The sequence below is a fragment of the Oryzias melastigma genome, linkage group LG19 (genome assembly GCF_002922805.2).
Source record: "Oryzias melastigma strain HK-1 linkage group LG19, ASM292280v2, whole genome shotgun sequence".
Taxonomy (NCBI): Eukaryota; Metazoa; Chordata; class Actinopteri; order Beloniformes; family Adrianichthyidae; genus Oryzias; species Oryzias melastigma.
The window spans coordinates 13,736,412-13,753,580 of record NC_050530.1 but is presented as its reverse complement, the minus strand read 5'-3'; the positions used below and the strand labels follow the sequence as shown (position 1 = coordinate 13,753,580).

The following is a 17,169-nucleotide window of genomic DNA, read 5'->3' as shown; positions in this document are numbered from 1 at the left end:
AGCATGTAGCTAAATTTTAAAATCCAAAATAGCCTAAAAAATCTTAACAAATGCCAAAATAGTCCAAAAACCTAGCAGAATATCATTTTAACTTTCAACTTTACTAAATTCTGACTCCATATAATATAACATAACGACTAATCGACTATTAAATTAGCCGTCGACTATTTTAATAGTCGATTAGTCGTCGATTAGTCGACTAATCGTGGCAGCCCTAGAATCTAGACATACTAGCGATGAAGAGCAAATGTTTTTAAGACAGTGATGGAACAGTTTACATGCAAGGAGCCAATATATTCTGGAAAAAAGCAAAAAACCCAGCAAAGTAATAACTCTGAATTAAAAAAAAATGCAAAAGATACAATCAAAATAGAAGAAAATGACCAGAATTATATATGTAAGCTTTGTTCTTCTTGATTTATTGTAAAATCCACATTATTTTATCCCATATTTTCTACCATATTTGTAGCATATTTCATTAATCCCCAATACCCAGGATAATGTTTCTACATTAGACACTCCTGCTCCTCCATAAAAAATGTAGACATCAACAATGACAAATCTATTTCTGGTTTTATGTGACATTTGATAAAAAATTGATAAAGATGGGCTTTAAATTTTAATTACAAAGCAATACTCAGTCTTACTCATCTTTTTATTTATTTAAACAGCAACAAGATTAAACAGAATAAATATTTTACATGAGATTATATTTGAGAGTTGAATCCGAGTACATGGATTATCATTAGATAAAAAGTGATCTTTACATTAGAATAGGTAAAAAAAAAAAAACATCTGGATTAAATCTTCAGACTGTGAACAATAATTACTTACTTAAAATACATGAAAATAATGCACTTAGTTGAAAAAAAACTTGTTAAATAAAATCTCCCTGTACATAAAATTGTAAAAGGCACATTGACATGTTTTGAAAACATACAGAAAATGAATAAAGTGGCTCAACAGAAATGCTCATGTGAACTAAGACACACCTTTTTTAAAACGTAGTGTAGAAAAAAAAGAAGCTCTTTGCCGACTGTTGTAATACAGTTAAAAATTGAAGATGCTGCCATGAGATACACAAAGTGACATCACAAAGAATATACATTTTCATAAAACTTGTAAAATGAGTTACATTTCTCTCCTTTAACATTTATTCTTAAGCAATCCATAATGCTTTATTAAAAAAAATGCTTTTAGCTGCTCTGCAACTGAGTTTAATTATTTATCATTTAGAGTTCTGCTTTGTTAAATTCTCCATATGCACTCTTAAAAAATGAATAATTAATGAAAACTGTTTCCAATCTTTAATGCAACTTTTTTGTCTTATTTTGGAAACCTGCTTCTGCTTTTAAAAGTTTGTCATTCTGGTAAGTTAGAAATGACTGTTTGCAGTATCAGGATGTCACATGACATGATTTGTCATTCTTGGCTGCAAGGCCAAATTAAACTCAAAAAGCTTTTAATTCTAAGTTGTGTTTGTTCAAAGCTGCCAGGAAACACGTGACCCATAGCTTTTAGTGGGACTACTTTGTCATGATATTCCCAACTTTTGAAGCTACGGAGCCCTGCAGGTGCCAAGGGGTAAAAAAAAAAACATAAAAGTTAGGGGAATTCTGATTTAGATTTTTTAAAGTACACTTTCTGTTTAGCAATCCATTCACAAAGGTTAATAAAACGTTGTTATACAGTTATACAACACGCAATGGAAAAGTTTTGTATCTGCACTTAACCCCAAATTTTTTAAACAATATTATTGTAGTAACGTTACTGACAAAGGATAAGAAATTATCAATATAAGCTTATTTAGGCAGTACAAATGCTTAAAGAAGTATTAAATAAAACTGAACAACATATTTTATTTGTAATGCTCTTCCATTCCGCTCTTCTCATTTGCCACTCTTCCAAAGTCTTCTTCCTCCCTCCATCTAAACTGTTCTAGCTCCGCCACTGCATTAGTGTGGCATAAGAGCACCATACGACAGCATTAAATATATGTTACAAGTGTGTGTAACTTACATAATCCTGACAAATACTTCACAATTGACCTACCACATGTGCCATAGTCATACGTTCCGTTTTTCATGACGCCCCGTGAGGATGTCTTTCAATAGAACTGAAGGACATACCTGCGCCAACCTTAAGATGCAGTCACTCATGTCTACGACACTCCATGGGTCCGGACAACCCAAAAATCTGCAGTACCTGTATGAGTCAACCCTTGTTTGAGTGGATGTGACTAAGGAATTACCTAACCCCGCTGTATGCTTTGTAATCGGGCAAGCATAAACTCTTAGGATGCATTCAGACTGAACACGTGGTTGTTTCCCCCGATAATCTGGAACAATTCCTGGTTCGGGACCAAAAACAAACCACCGAAAGCAGTTCCCAGGATGATCTCGGTTTGTTTTAATTGGACTGAGCTCCGGTTCTCTCTGAGTTTCCTCAGTCTGAATACAATCCGTGCTAAGAGCGGAAAAACTGGACCAAAACGGGAAATGTAGCCGGGCTTTATGTGATGTAAACAAAGAGCTGCGGATAAATGTGAAGCAACGATGCAACAACAATTCATTAAAAAGCACAATTTTAAATCTGTGCACATAGATTGCAAAACGGAATAAATGATTTGGGCACAGAATTCCTCCGCGTTTTTATCTTCTTAACCTCAGATACCTGCCAGGCTCCGTAGAAATCTAAAATGTTAATTTTTTTCAGGAAATCTGTGACTTAAAACTTAATTGTTTCACAGTGGTTAAGTTCTAAAACACTAAACCCCACAAAATCATGTAAGACACAAAGTAAAATTATAAACTTGCAGAAACCTTTGAAACCTTTCTTCTTTTGTAAGATATTTCTCAAACTGCAAGATTTTACAAATAAATATTTTGTGTGTTATTGGTCAGAAGCAGTAACAATTACCATTGGATCCAGGTTTGAGCCATACTCATTATCACAGGGGTTAAAGTATGGGTAGAGCTCTTCTGTAAAGAAACACCTGGTATAAGAGTAAATAGGAGTCGCTTGGACCACATCATAGAAGGATACCTCACCTTCGTCATAGTCAACAAAGACCCCTACCCTCTCCACTTTCCCCAAATGCACTGCCATGTCCGGAAAACTAAAGGTTTCAAACTTGTCTTCCAAGAACCAGATGCCCCACAGTCCGGAGTGATGACTGCGAGTCATTGCCCCGTTTCTCTGGACCGAGGCCGTGGCAACACCCAGACACCACTCTGTCTTCTGACCCACAAACACCTCGAAGTAAAACTTGGAGGAGGCGAATCCTCGGTCTCCCAAAACTGCGAGCTGTTCCGTGAACATGCCAGGTGTCTCGATCTGTTGTCCCCAGAAAGCTGCGCCTATGTTGTACCTAACTTGCTTCCTGTCAGGAGAAATCCAAAGCAGGGGGTGAGCTGTGCTGAGATCAAGCGTGATGTTCACCTCAAACTGTTGCATGTATGTCAGAGCGGCATTGTTGGACAAGTTTTCACCGCCCGAGATTTTGTTTATATCTCCACTCAGTTTGCCCAGTAGTGCCTGCAACTGGGAAATTGAATTTTGGAACAATTTGCGCATGTAGTGAAACTCTCTGTGTCTGTTGTAGTTGAATGAGGACAGGTCCAGGGTGGGTGGAAGGGCAGGTGAACTTGGGTAGTTCCGGAGAAAAGAGGCTTGATCTTTGGTACTTTTTAGCGCTCTGAGCTTGATGGCTGCCTCCTGCAGCTCGGAGATCTCACGCTCCAAGTCACTAATGAATACCTTAGCTTCCTCCTCTACCATGTTTTGCCGCTCTTCAACCACTCTGATGAGCTCCATTTGATTCCTCTTCATCTCAGACACCAGTTCTGTGAAATCCTGAGTACTCTTTGTGATCAACCCTTCGCTTTCCATCTGGCTTTGTGCCATCGACTGCTTCATGTTCTGCACTTTGTGGACTCTTTCTTGGATCATCTTTTCAGCTTTGGCCTGTGCCGTCCCAAGCTCCCTCAGCTTGTCCGTGTACTCCTGATCTACTGAAATCAAATCGTGCTTCCTGTGAAGTGAGGTGGCACAAAGGTCGCACAACACAGCCTTGTCATCTCTGCAGAACAGCAGGAGAAGTCTCTTGTGCAGACTGCAGACGCTGTTCTCAAAGCTCGCGATAGGTTCGAGGAGAGTGTGTTTTTTCAGTTCAGGGTAGTGTTTGTGAGGTTCCAGATGAACCATGCAGTACGACATCTGACACTCCAAGCAGGATTTGATGGCGTCCTTGTCCTCACAGAGGTGGCACGTTACCGAACTGGCAGAGCTGATCTGCTCTTGATCTGGTTTCTGGGCGGGAGCGCTCACGACATGAAGCGCTTTGAACTGTGCCGCCAGCTCTGAAATGAAAGTATTTACCTTGAGGTCAGGCCTTTTATAAAAAGTTTCCTTACAGATAGGACACTTGCTGGCTGGTACGGTATCCCAGTACGACGTGATGCAGGACAGGCAGAAGTTGTGTCCACAGGGAGTGGTCACGGGTCGCTTGAACACATCCAGACAGATGGGACATAAGAACTGTTCTTCAGAAAACAGACTTCCGCTCGCCATTTCTAAAAACAAACATCCAGAGGGAAAAATCACATGAACTAAAGCTGAATGTTACTTCTTGGAAAATTCCTACTAAAAGTAAAAACAACTAAATCATTTCATTGGAAGCTCTTGTGCTTTAAGCAGCAACTTTCAGTTTTTTTCAGATGATTAAACAATAAATATATTTTTGGTAATCATAAGAACACTTTGGGGAATTCCAAGAGATACCTAAAAAGAGCGAATAGTGTGCTTTTTAAAACTATGACTCATTTTTGGGCAGTTTGTCTGGTTATTTTAGCAAGAATTAGATCTTATTTCTTAATGGCAACATACTTTTTAATCCAAGACCATGGTAAAAAAAAAAAAGGATTGGAGCAAGAATTGTTATTCTGACAAATTTTAAGACTGAGTTAAAGCTGTTTATTTTTCTATAGAAGTCTATAGGATTTTGGCTTTTTGGGACCAGCGGATTCTTCCTATTTGGAATGCAAGAAGGGAGGGGTCACTCAATCCACTACTCATATACAGTCAGTGGTTGCAACAAATAAAATGGCCCATAAGAATCCCCCTGGGTGTTACTCAGTGAACTGCACCTGACTTCATTAAGGATCCAGGCTTGAATCCAACACGGTAGAAATGAAACCGTGATAATTTCTTCAGTGGAAATGGCGATTGTTGCCAAAAAATGAGGTCATAATATCTGTTTCCTGGCAAAGAGAAGCACAGTGAGTGTTCTCAATTTGTTTAATTGTGTAGAAACTCGTAGAGGAGATCCAGACTTACACTACACCAACGGATCAATTTAATCCTGTTTCACTCAATTATTTAAAATAGAACCGTTTGACCAAATGAAAAGCTTTGCATGACTCTGTCCATTGATGCTAAAGTTAATTACAGGTTGCACAGCTTTTAAAATAATAGAAATTTGAACTAAACAAATGTTCATAGAAAAAATAGAGTCCCAGTTTTTTCCAAAATAAATGAAAACACCAGACATATCTGTCTTCAGGTCACACAACAGATTTCAGCGGGCCATTTCACAACACCGCTTTTATTTTGTTGAAGTCACTCTTCTGTGATTTCATAGTTTTTTTTTTTATAATATGGAGCTGAATGCAGCATTTCTCCTCTGGATAAACCTTTTTTCTGACAAACTGTCCCGATATTTGGCAACGTTCCTGACGTCCTCCTCCACGGGTGAAGCCCCGGATGATCATAAAAGCAGCTTCTAAAAGCTCCACACGTCACTGCTGTTCATTTCATAATGTTCTGGATTCAGGATGCACCAAACGGAACTTTTGGATTTATGGCCAAAAACACTTTTGCATCATAATGGATAGATTCGTTTTGCAAAAAGTAGGCAGGCTTCAACGCTTTAGATTTGGATCACAGAAGAGAGAACATTGGCTTGGTTTTGCTCCCAACATTTGAAGAATGTGGGAGAACTTGGTGGAACCTGCCAGAATGACATGTCTACTAATAGGCATGCCACAGAAATGTTGGCAGTTTCATTGCATATTTCATCCTGGATTACTTTTAAAGAAGAATGTTTTTGTTGGGAAAAAGTATTTGTGCTTTGCATCTCAAAACCAAGGATCAAAGAAAAAAAAGGAAATAAGGTAAACATTTTAGGGATCTTATCCATCTTTTAGACCTGAACTCCTCTCTGTCTGATTTCCATCTCATATACATCTGAGATCTCTGCAGTTATCAAAACTTCAAACTTGGCTGCTTTTTAAAAAGATAGCAATCAACAACTCTGAGATGAGCAGCCCAAAATTAGAGAAGGGAAAAACACGTTTATTTCTAAGTAAATAGGTAATTGCATTTGTTAAAAAACAAAACATGTTTGTAAGAGAAAAAACTATTACCCATCATGCACCTGCTTGTGCAGAATGTCATTGTCCCACATGAAATGAGTTAAATTAGAAGAAAATCAAAATAAAAGCATAAAAAAGTGTAAATTGGTGGAATTACCATCAATGTGAGGTGATTCCAAACATTTTTCTTACTATTTTAAATTAAATTTTATATTGTTTCAAAATAAGACTTGTTCACTATGTGATGAATTTATTAGTCTTTTTTCCATAAAACCCCATGTTTTATTGAATTTCCATGTTTGCTTTTCTGCGTAAATATTGGCAGAAGCATCAGTGTGTGTGTTCATAAAAAGAATAGGTTATAGTCCCGGATGCGTCATGCTTTATGAATAAAAAACGGAAATGAATTCCAAGAATTTAAAAAATAAAAGCACCGAAGCAGAATAGAAAAATACAGATCTATTTTTTCCCTTTTGGACTCAAATGTTACCCATACTTACTTCTGCTCCACAATTACTAACTTACCGCATTAACTTTAGACTTTTAAGACTTCAGCTAAAATTTGACTAAACATGTAAATAAATGTAGTTTCGCGAGTTCAGCTGGAATTCGTGTTTATTTTTTTTTTAAAACTGTAAAAGGTAAGTCTGCTGACGAATTTGCCTAAAAACAAAACACTTGAAAAACACGTTTATAATAGCTGAAGGTGAATAAGAAGAAACACGTACCTCCAATTCTGGACCGGAGAGAGAAAGGAATACTGTTTCGGGTATTTCCGGGGAAATCCGTTCACTTTCGCTTTCGGACTCTTAAAGAGACAGTACACCTGTTTTGAGGCGTCTAAGAAATCTACCTGTGAGACCCGACGGACTGCTATAGAGCTGTACTCAAGTAAAAGAAGTATATTTAAAATGGTCTTACTCTAATAAAAGGGAAAAAAGCACATTTGGCTCAAATTTTAAGAAATAAGCAAACAAAAACAGATTTTGTTGTGCTAATGTAGGGATTTACAGGTTTTTTGGGGGTGGGATTATAACCTTTGGGGGGAAAAAAAACAACTTTTTTTTTTTTTTTACTAACAGCTGTATTTAGACTGTTGAGAAATGTTAAAATACATTTGAGTTTGTTAGTTTGATTTATTTTATCAAAACAAATCATCGGTCATAGAAAAGTTTTCTGTTTCTAGTGTTAAATCTTCTTAGTTTACAGAAATGTCAGACATTTACTTTAATTTAGAGATTAATTCGTGGGAGAAAACTAAATCTTTTTATGTCTTTATCCAGAACAGTATAATTGGTTGTAATTTGTAAATCCATCGTCAGTGTGCACATAAATGCCACCATTCAATGCTACTAAACTTTATTTATAAACCACTTTTCATACATATGTCACAGATATCTACTTTTTTTCATTTAAAACCAAAAGTGAAACAAAATCCTTCCCACACACAAAAATATTTGCTAAACACAGACTAAGCACATGCACAGCATAATGAAACATAAAATGTCAGATGAATAAATTGCGACTTAAATTGCATCTTAAAGTTAAAGTTAAAGTTTCATTATTTGTCACATGACCAGGTCTGTGAAATGTGTTCTCCACATTTGACCCATCCCCTGTGGGAGCGGTGAGCTGCAGTCACAGTCGCACAGGCACCATTTGTTGGTTTAAGATTAACTAAACACAAAACTTTAAAAAGTACGCACAAATTGCCTGACACACACACATAAAACCGCATTTATACAAAAATCTGATGTGAGACTCTTCATATTTCCAACAAGATTCAAGTGTAAATGATGTGTTTAAATGCTGCTCGAATGCTGGGTCATCAGAGTTTTCTTTAGAAATATTGCAAATCCCTCAAGGAAAAACGTGAAGCTTATTTTTTAAATTATATTTGAGAATAAGTATAGCAAGCATGGACTATGTATGTGTAAATATATTAACTGAATACTATAAATGTTGTGTAAACTTCAAGTATCACTTTTAGTATAGAATAAGTATACTTGAATAAATTACTATTTGCTTAAGGGACAGTATTTTTTACCAGTTTTTGCTAATTTTAGTACACATCCTCAGGATAAACCGTACAAACATAAAATAAAGTGAAAAGTAATCAGATATATACATTAATTAGGTTAAAATATATTTTTTAAAATAAACTATGTTCATTTTAAAGTAAATCCTTATTAAAAAAAATCAATATTTTAAAAAAGTTTCCACTTGCCTTTGCTCTTTTAAAATGTTTTATTTTTTTTAAAGTCTGCGTTTTGCACTGCAGATAATGTTCCTGCATGACTAAGGTGTGTGTGGCTCAGAGATAAGACGTTCCGTCTGTTGCTGGAGCCGCTCTGTCATTAATCATGGCTTTCTGGGCTGCAGAAACCATTAAGTGCATCAAAATCCAAGAAACGCTTTTAGGAGAAAGTAAATGTCACATAAGGAACAATATGCAACTTATTTTTTGAGTATATTTGAATAAAAATCTGTTCATTAGATGGAGAAGAAAATGAAACACTATGAATGATTGGGATTGAATTAGGCTCTTGTGCTAAACCTGCAGTTTATGGCCTACTTTTACACTTTGATGTCAGCAGTTTTCCTCAGTCAGCGTAAGCTTCCCTCACTTTCTTCCTTCAGTGGAGAAGATTACAGGCCCTATCTGCTCCCCACAGAGGTACATTAGTCGTGGTTGGCTGTCATTCCAGCTGTGGATGAGTGGGGCTGAATGCATCAGCCGGGATCCCGCTGGACGTCGAGCTCAAATCCCTCATGTCAGCTTTTATACTCAGATTAAACATGGGGATCGTGTGATCGGAAGACTCCGGTTTTCCCTGTTCTCACTGACCTCTCGGCTCTTCTCTTCCTAGTGCCTCTGTCCTGCTCTGAGGGGTTCACAGAGTTGGGGTACTACAACGGCACTGTGTCCCAGACGGACTCGGGCGCGCCCTGTCTGAAGTGGACCGAGTTTCCAGATTATGTCATGCAGTACCCGGGTCGGGGGCTTGGGGACCACAGCTACTGCAGGAACCCGGACCGGGAGTCCAACCCGTGGTGCTTCTTCCGACAGAGCTCAGGAGCCATCGGCTGGGCGTACTGCGACTGTCACCAGGGTACGTCCTCCATCCAACTTGAAAAAGCCCAAACTAATATGTTGTTCATAGAAATAAGGTCTTTGGGTTTTGTGTCCTCAGGTGCGGCCCGTCTCGTTGGCAGCTCAACCTCTGGTAGTGGGCGTGTTGAGATTTACCTGAATGGCCAGTGGGGGGCGGTGTGTAACTCTCACTGGACAGACAGGGATGCCAGTGTGATCTGCAGACAGCTGGGTTTGGGGTAACTAAAACAAAATTAAAAAAAATGGACCCTTGAAGTGTTGTAGCAGATTTTCTGACAATTCATTGTTTCCAGGGACATCGGAACAGCTTTGCAGCATTCCCAGTTTGGCTCCGGCTCCGGCCTCTTCCACTTTGAGCGTTTGGGTTGCCGTGGAGACGAAGGCACCTTGATGAAGTGTCAGAGTAGGACGTTTGTCACCGGTGACTGCAGCCACGGCAATGAGGCGGCGCTGGTGTGTGCACCGCCAGAGGGTGTGTTAGAGTTCCATCCACATTTCTTTGTTATTTTTCAAATCAAATTTCTGACCCTTCATCAATCCTCAGGTAGTGGCCCACCTCTGCGATTAGTCGGAGGTGAGGAAGACTTTGAAGGTCGCGTTGAGGTGTTTCATGCGGGACGCTGGGGCACCGTGTGTGACGACCAGTGGGACGACAGAGATGCTGAGGTGGTGTGCAGACAGCTCGGATTCGGGTATGTTCACATCTCCGTCACTCACAGCTGAAAGATTTCACAGAAAACACTCAGTTTGAATCATAAATGGCAGCTGTTGTCTTCACAATGTGCCTCCTCTGAATCTAAACTTCGACAAAACTCAAGAGATTTAAAAAGGAGTTTTTGAGTTTCAGTGATGAATTCTCGTTTGAGCTTCAGTGAGCTTTCAAAGCAGCAGAGACACCGTCTATGTTTACCCTGCGAGGCAGATCGATTCTCAGAAGAATAGTGGGATCAAATTCACTCATGAATCCTTTTTCCCCAGCGTCTCGTTTTTGAGCAAAGCAGCAGTTCAAACCACAACACTTTACTTTTAGCATCAGTTGACTTATTTCATTACCGAGAGAATAACCAGAGGATTTTCTTAGTTCAGACTTGTTTTCTCTACATTTTACATTTTTGTATTTTTTTTAATTCAACGGAAGTCACCTTAAAAGTGAAAATGTGTATAGTAAATTTGCGCACGCACAGATTTGTGCAACTTCCAAGCATCCACAGTCATTTTTGTACATGTTAAAGCCCCAAACTTGTAGTTTATTTTGATTTTTTCACTAAGCTTTCCTTCTATGAAGTTTCAGATTTTTCAAAATAAAAGCAGAAATTAAAAATATACTAATTAAAATAGAAATGATTTTTTTAGGATTATACAATGTGGAAAAAAGGCAAACCAATAAACACAGTTGATTTTGCTTTAAAAATCAACTAATATTTCTCAAATTGTATTTTAAGCGTAATATTTCAAACATAAAAGCATTCAATATCAAATAATTTATTCCTATAATTAAATGTTTAAATTTGTATATTGCAGTACATATATAATTATCTATATTTAATGAAAGCATTAATTAACCTATTTTAATGAATACAAATTTGTTTTTTGTGCACTAATTTTAGCAAAGCTGTGTCTGCTGTGCACATCTTTAAGAGTAAGCATCATAAATAAATGTGAAAAAAATTAAACTCCATGCCAGTCAGCCAATTAGCTTGTAGGCCACGCCCCCTTGAACTGATTGACAGTCATTCTGCCGGGAAAAAATGTTTAAAAATACACAATATGTTGTGAAATAATTTTTTTTCCACAGCTCAGAGAGCACACATGAATTTAAAAATGTATGTCAGGGTTTTCCGGAGCGTATTACAGAAGATGAAATGTGAATTATTAAGATCAATTACCGTACATTTCTGCTCTTCAAAGGGGTAAAAACATGTTTGTGTCTCGTGTCAAACACAAATAAAGTTGTACCTGAGAAGAATCTGGCTTCATGTTGAACACAGGACTGTGTTTCGTGCCCTGAATCACAGAGGGACGTCTCAGCATCTGTGTCGGGGTTTGTAAATAATAGATGGTTTGATAGTGAGCAGCAGTTTGGCACAGTAAACTGCTCTCGTGTCTCTGACACTTTTGGTAAAAGTGAAGCAAAAAGTTTCCCAAACAGGTTTGAGTGTCAGAAATCCACACCTGAAGTGTCGACCCGTCTCTCTCTCTAGACGTGTTTTCTGTCTCTTTCCTGTTATTCTACAAAACACTGGAGCTTCTATGAAACGCACTGTAGTACAAGAAAGTGTTATGTGAGAAGAAACCTACGTCCTAGTAAAGCACACATACGCACAAAGCATAACATAAAAAAAATCCCACAAATTAGCATTTTTTGCCTATACTCAAAGACTCAAAATGCACACAAAAGCTCATTTGAGGAAACTTTTTTTTTAACGTCATGTCCAGGGCTCCGTAGATTTGCTACTTTATTTAGTAAAAAGATTGTGGCAAAATTTATTTTTTAATGTTCTCTATTTATAAAACGTTTTTGAAGATAAAAAAGCTTTAGTAATTGTTAAACATGGTTTTTGGCTATGTTATTTTTTAAGTAATAATAATATATTGTGTTTTCTGCAATTAGAGAACTTAAGGAAAGTAGCTTGGTTGATTGCTAATTCCTACATTAGCATCATTTGCTGAATTTAACACAATAAATTTGAGCACAAATCAAATTCAATCTGATCTCATAACATAAATGTAAAAATATGTAAAAAAAAAAAAACATAAAAACAAAACCCAAAACAAACAGAAATGGTCAAAGTAGCACACTGCATATTTTGTATTAGTTAAAGTATTTTTTCAAATATTAGTAAATGAAGGCATTCAATTTACATCTTACTGCTGAAGTGTTTAATTAAAGTAAGCATACTTATAATTAGAACTTAATAATAAAGCTAAACAAAATTGAATTACAGCATTAGCATATTAGATTCTATTATTCTATATTTTTTTTTAAGTATAAGTCAAATCTCACTTTTAACATTAGCTGCTTATTTAAATTTTTTAGTAAACGTTTTGTTTATACATGACATCAAAAAGTTATAAAAATGTTAACTTTTTTTTAAATTTAAAAATAAATAAAAGATAAAAGGTGGTCATGGTGGTCTATGGAAAAAAATGACGCTGGAAGTAATTTGTTCACATATCTCTCTAGAAGGAAATGGATTTATCATAAATCCAATTGAGTAGGAAGAGAACACCTACAGACTAATTGTGTCATTTCATTTCCTTTTTGTGTAATCACAGAAAAAATGAGTTAGTTGGTGTTTACAACTCGGGTCAAAACAACACAATCCTCACATACGGGGAAAGGCGGATCGCCAAAATTACATTTTTTTAATGAGTTTGATTCATTTGTGCAAGAAATGTGTTTGTAACATCCTTTTAAATAAAAGAAGTGTTTTTATGTTAAATCAAAGATGATGTTGCGTAGTGTGAGACCTTACACAGATACAAAACAGTGTGACCTTCAGCAACAAACATGTATTCTATTTATAAGTGTTGGTTCTTGTTGTCACTGAAGCAGGAGATGACGTCCCAACAACAGATTTACACATAAACACTCATTTTCTCCATTTATGTGGCCCATTTTTTTTTTTTTAATTTGGTAGTTTTCCTCTCGACTTGGGGTCATTTTTCTGTGAATCTTCTCTGAACACAGAAAGAAGTTGACAGGTTTTGCGTGTCTCGCAGCGGTATAGCGAAGGCGTGGTCGTGGGCTCACTTCGGTCAGGGTTCGGGACCGATCCTGCTGGACGCCATGAAGTGCACCGGAAACGAGCTCTTCCTGGATCAGTGTTCCCATGGCGACTGGGAGGAGCACAACTGTGACCACATGGAGGACGCCGGGGTCTCCTGCAGCCCTTACACCGGTACACACACAACTTCTAAATTTATCTCCAGAGCATCAATAAATCATCAGTGCATGAAGCAGCAATATCGGGTAGCAGGCAGCTGGGAGGAAACAAGTCGATTTAAGTAACGCAAGCTCAATAATTCATCAGAAACTGGAAAAATAGATGAAGCTTTACATTAAAGTGGGCGTGTTTCAGATGGTGTGGTGCGTCTGGTTGGAGGAGATAGTCCCTGGGAGGGTCGAGTTGAGGTGTTCCACAACGGCGACTGGGGGACGGTGTGTGACGACCACTGGTCCCAGCAGCATGCAGAGGTGGTCTGCAGACAGCTGGGCTACAGGTACCAGGAGAGCAGAAGCTCCTTTAGCATCATGGAGTGTAAAATGAAGAAAAAATGTTTTTGGTTTTAGCCATCGCTCTTATTTATTCCTGCAGTTAGAAGTCCAAAAGTCCAAAAGTGACATAATGTTTCTTCGATACAGTGCAAAAAATCAAATTTCTGTAAGAAACGTCTGCAAAAAGAGCATTATTTTTTAATTTTTAGATATTCAACAACCCAAAAAACCTGTTATGTGTCTATAAACTATTTTTAAACCTTTATTTAACCATTGAAGTTCTATTGAGCTTAACAATCTAATTTTCAAAGGAGCCTGAAAATAAAAAAAATAATTAAAAAGTAAAAATTACAAGAATGAAAAGTGATCTTCACATCACTGTATGGAATATTTTTTTTAATTACTAAACTAATAAATAAAATGTACAAAAATATTATTAAATATTAAAAAAAATATGAATTAAATCAGGTTTTTATACCAACTTAAAAAAAACAGTTTTTAAGCAAATTTTCTCCTCATCCTAACTAGTGCTGTCATGTGATTCATTTTTTTGTGCGATTAATTATTTGTGACTTGTAATTAATTAATCTAATAATAATTTTTAACCCAATAATTGCTAATAAAATCCTCATTTTGAGGAATTTTATTTAAGTTTTTTATTTTTTATAATTATAAACGACTTATCACGTTTACTTGACACCACAGTTATTTGAACAAATAACAAAAAAATTAATAAATAACAAAAAAAAAAAGAACATGAGGTCCAGAATGCTCTAGTTTATCACATCAAAAACAGTTGGGAAATTTATCTAAGCAATCCAAAAATTATCAAATACAAACTTAATTAATACCTATTAATACCATAATTCAAATGTTGATATAGCACCTTATTCCACAGTTTATCCCAATAGCAAGACAGTAGAAAAAACATTAGGATGATTTTATAGTTCCTTTAACCTATTTGGGGGATTTTGATCATTTTAAAAAATGTGATAAAGCAGAAAAGAAACAGAGAAGAGAATCTAAAAAGGAAGAAATGAAACAGCGGAGGAATCAAACAATTTAGACTTTTTTTTCATTTTTATTTCTTTTTTTAAATAAACATTTGCTTCATCATCTGGACAAAAACAAAGACTAAGAGGTGAACTTTCACTCTAAAAAGATGCTTTTTAAAAATCTTCTCATGACGATCAGCTTTCTCAAAAGGAGCTAGAGCGGAGCACGGAAGTTGTTACTATGACAACACGATGGATTGCTCATCAACAATCTGCTTTTAAAAAAAATAACACTTTACACTCAAAAATAGGCTTATGACAGGACTAAAGTTTTAATAATATATTTAGTATTTATAATTTTCTTAAATGACCATGATATGAGCAAGTGCTCCTCCAGGTGTGCACAACACTGAAGTAAACATCCGACACAGAAACAAGATTAAAGTCATTAAAAAGGTAATGCACTAAAATGTCTGTAAGTAATGAATCATGTTCAACTGTCAATTTGACAGCCCAAATTTCACTTTTCTGGAGCGTCCGATGCTTATTTGAAACTATATTCAACAAAAACTTTTAAGATTAAGATTAAATTCCTTCAAATCTGCACCTCCAGGGGTCACGCCGAGGTCGTTGCAGACGGCTTATTTGGGAAAGGCGCCGGGCTGATTCTTCTGGACGACGTCCACTGCGAAGGATCAGAGACGTCCCTGCTGGACTGTCGACACGGGATCTGGGGACGGACCGACTGCTCCCACAGCGAAGACGTCGGGGTTCGCTGCAGAGGAAGGTCCAGCCTGGAGACCAACGAGGTGCCGGTCATTTCCCCCTCTACAGGTGTGTTCTTTAGGATCTCATGTAATCAAAAAGTGGGATTTTTGAATCTTCACACATGAATATGAATGAGTTTTATCTCTGCCAGGGCCCCTGGTGCGGCTGGTGGGCGGCAGCAGCAGGAAGGAAGGTCGAGTGGAGGTTTATCTCCATGGAGACTGGGGGAGTATCTGCGACTCGGGCTGGAACGACCTGAACGCGGCGGTGGTGTGCAGACAACTCGGACACAGGTTTGTGCAACCATGAAGAGAGCTCAGGGAGAAACATTTCCAGGAATGACTCGTCTCTCAAACGCCTCCTCCTCAGTGGCAGAGCAGCAGCAGCCGGGGGCTTCGGTCAAGGGAAAGGACCCATCCACCTGGACCAGGTGAGGTGCACGGGGAAGGAGGAGTTCCTGGGAGAGTGCCCCTCTCTGGGGCAGAACATCCAGGGCTGCAGACGGAGGGAAGATGCAGGGGTGAAGTGTGACGCTGCTCCCCGTGAGCCGGCGGTGAAGGCCAAACCTGAGGAGCAGAGCTGTGGGTTAAGGAAGCTGGTGGAGGTGGAGGCTAAAGGGAAGAACCATGAGGAGGAAAGCACGCTCAGGTAGGAGGATTTGCAATAAAATACTGAAACTTTTATATTTTTAAGATTTAAAATATTTCAAAGTTTCAAATATTTCTCCCTCCAGGACGACGTGGCCGTGGCAGGTGTCGGTGTGGCTCCAGTCTCAGAAGGAGGGCGAGGGGCCCCTCTGCAGCGGCACGCTGGTCAGCCCCTGCTGGGCGCTGACGTCTGCGTTCTGCCTCAGCAGGTAAATCCCACGCTTCCTGCTATATTAGTGATCAGAAAGGCTAACTCTGACTCACATCTCTGTATTTTTAACTCAAACCTCCTCCTCCTCCTCCTGCGTCCACGCTGCAGGTTCGGCAGCGACCCCACCATCTACGTGGTGAGAGTCGGGGCGTCGGAGCAAACGCTGACGCCCGAGCGGCTGGTGCTGCACAGGAAGTTCAAGGGACAGAGCGGAGGTCACGATCTGGCTTTGCTGAAGCTGCCCAGCACCAAGGGTCACTGTCTGACCTTTGAACCCAACACCAATGCAGCCTGTCTCCCCGGGGCTGATGGAGCAGAAGAAGGGAACTTACCTGCTTCCTGCGTTGTCATGGTTACTACTGGATGGGGAGGACCAGGTAAGAATAGAACAGAAACTTGCTTAAAGTTTATTGGAAAGGTCCAAACAAAATATTACAAATTATTTTTTTATTTCATTTTTTTAAATAAAATAAATGAAAAGCACTTTAATTAATAAACTAATTCACTCTAACTTAAATTAAATTAAGTCTTAAATGGTTATCAACTTTGGACACTGATGCACTTTAGACACATGCAAGCATTAGAGAAAACCAAAATATATGGTATGTTTAGGATATGTAATGTCTATGATTCTATATGAATACCACATAATATAAGTGACTGGACAGTATTTTCCTTATTTGTCCCTTATGACACATTAAATTTGACAAAACAGACTAAAAGTAAGATTTTTATTGTGTTTAAATGTCATATCTGTAACTTACAACAGTTTTATCTGGATTATTCTTCTTTATTGCAAAATTCAAAGTACATTATAGTACTCCTACTGCAATATACAAA

The 17,169-nt window shown here is 38.0% G+C and overlaps 2 protein-coding genes across 2 annotated transcripts in view; one reads left to right on the top strand and one right to left on the bottom strand.

The window, feature by feature from the left end:
• The window catches only part of si:ch73-127m5.1 (neurotrypsin), a 26,382-nt gene that overhangs the window by 7,259 nt on the left and 1,954 nt on the right, over positions 1-17,169 (top strand). Inside the window, exons 3-13 of the mRNA XM_024284993.1 lie at positions 9,245-9,487; positions 9,569-9,707; positions 9,783-9,961; positions 10,034-10,181; positions 13,213-13,391; positions 13,572-13,713; positions 15,317-15,537; positions 15,623-15,764; positions 15,841-16,119; positions 16,205-16,327; positions 16,438-16,706. Coding sequence (XP_024140761.1) covers positions 9,245-9,487; positions 9,569-9,707; positions 9,783-9,961; positions 10,034-10,181; positions 13,213-13,391; positions 13,572-13,713; positions 15,317-15,537; positions 15,623-15,764; positions 15,841-16,119; positions 16,205-16,327; positions 16,438-16,706 — 2,064 coding nt within the window. The remainder of the gene's footprint in view (positions 1-9,244; positions 9,488-9,568; positions 9,708-9,782; positions 9,962-10,033; positions 10,182-13,212; positions 13,392-13,571; positions 13,714-15,316; positions 15,538-15,622; positions 15,765-15,840; positions 16,120-16,204; positions 16,328-16,437; positions 16,707-17,169) is intronic.
• LOC112154215 (E3 ubiquitin-protein ligase TRIM69) lies at positions 638-8,331 on the bottom strand. Its single transcript, XM_024284994.2, has 2 exons — positions 7,103-8,331; positions 638-4,574 (listed from the first exon to the last, which is right to left on the bottom strand). Exon 2 carries the CDS (start codon positions 4,570-4,572, stop codon positions 2,893-2,895), a length of 1,680 nt encoding a protein of 559 aa, XP_024140762.1. The 5' UTR covers positions 4,573-4,574; positions 7,103-8,331; the 3' UTR covers positions 638-2,892.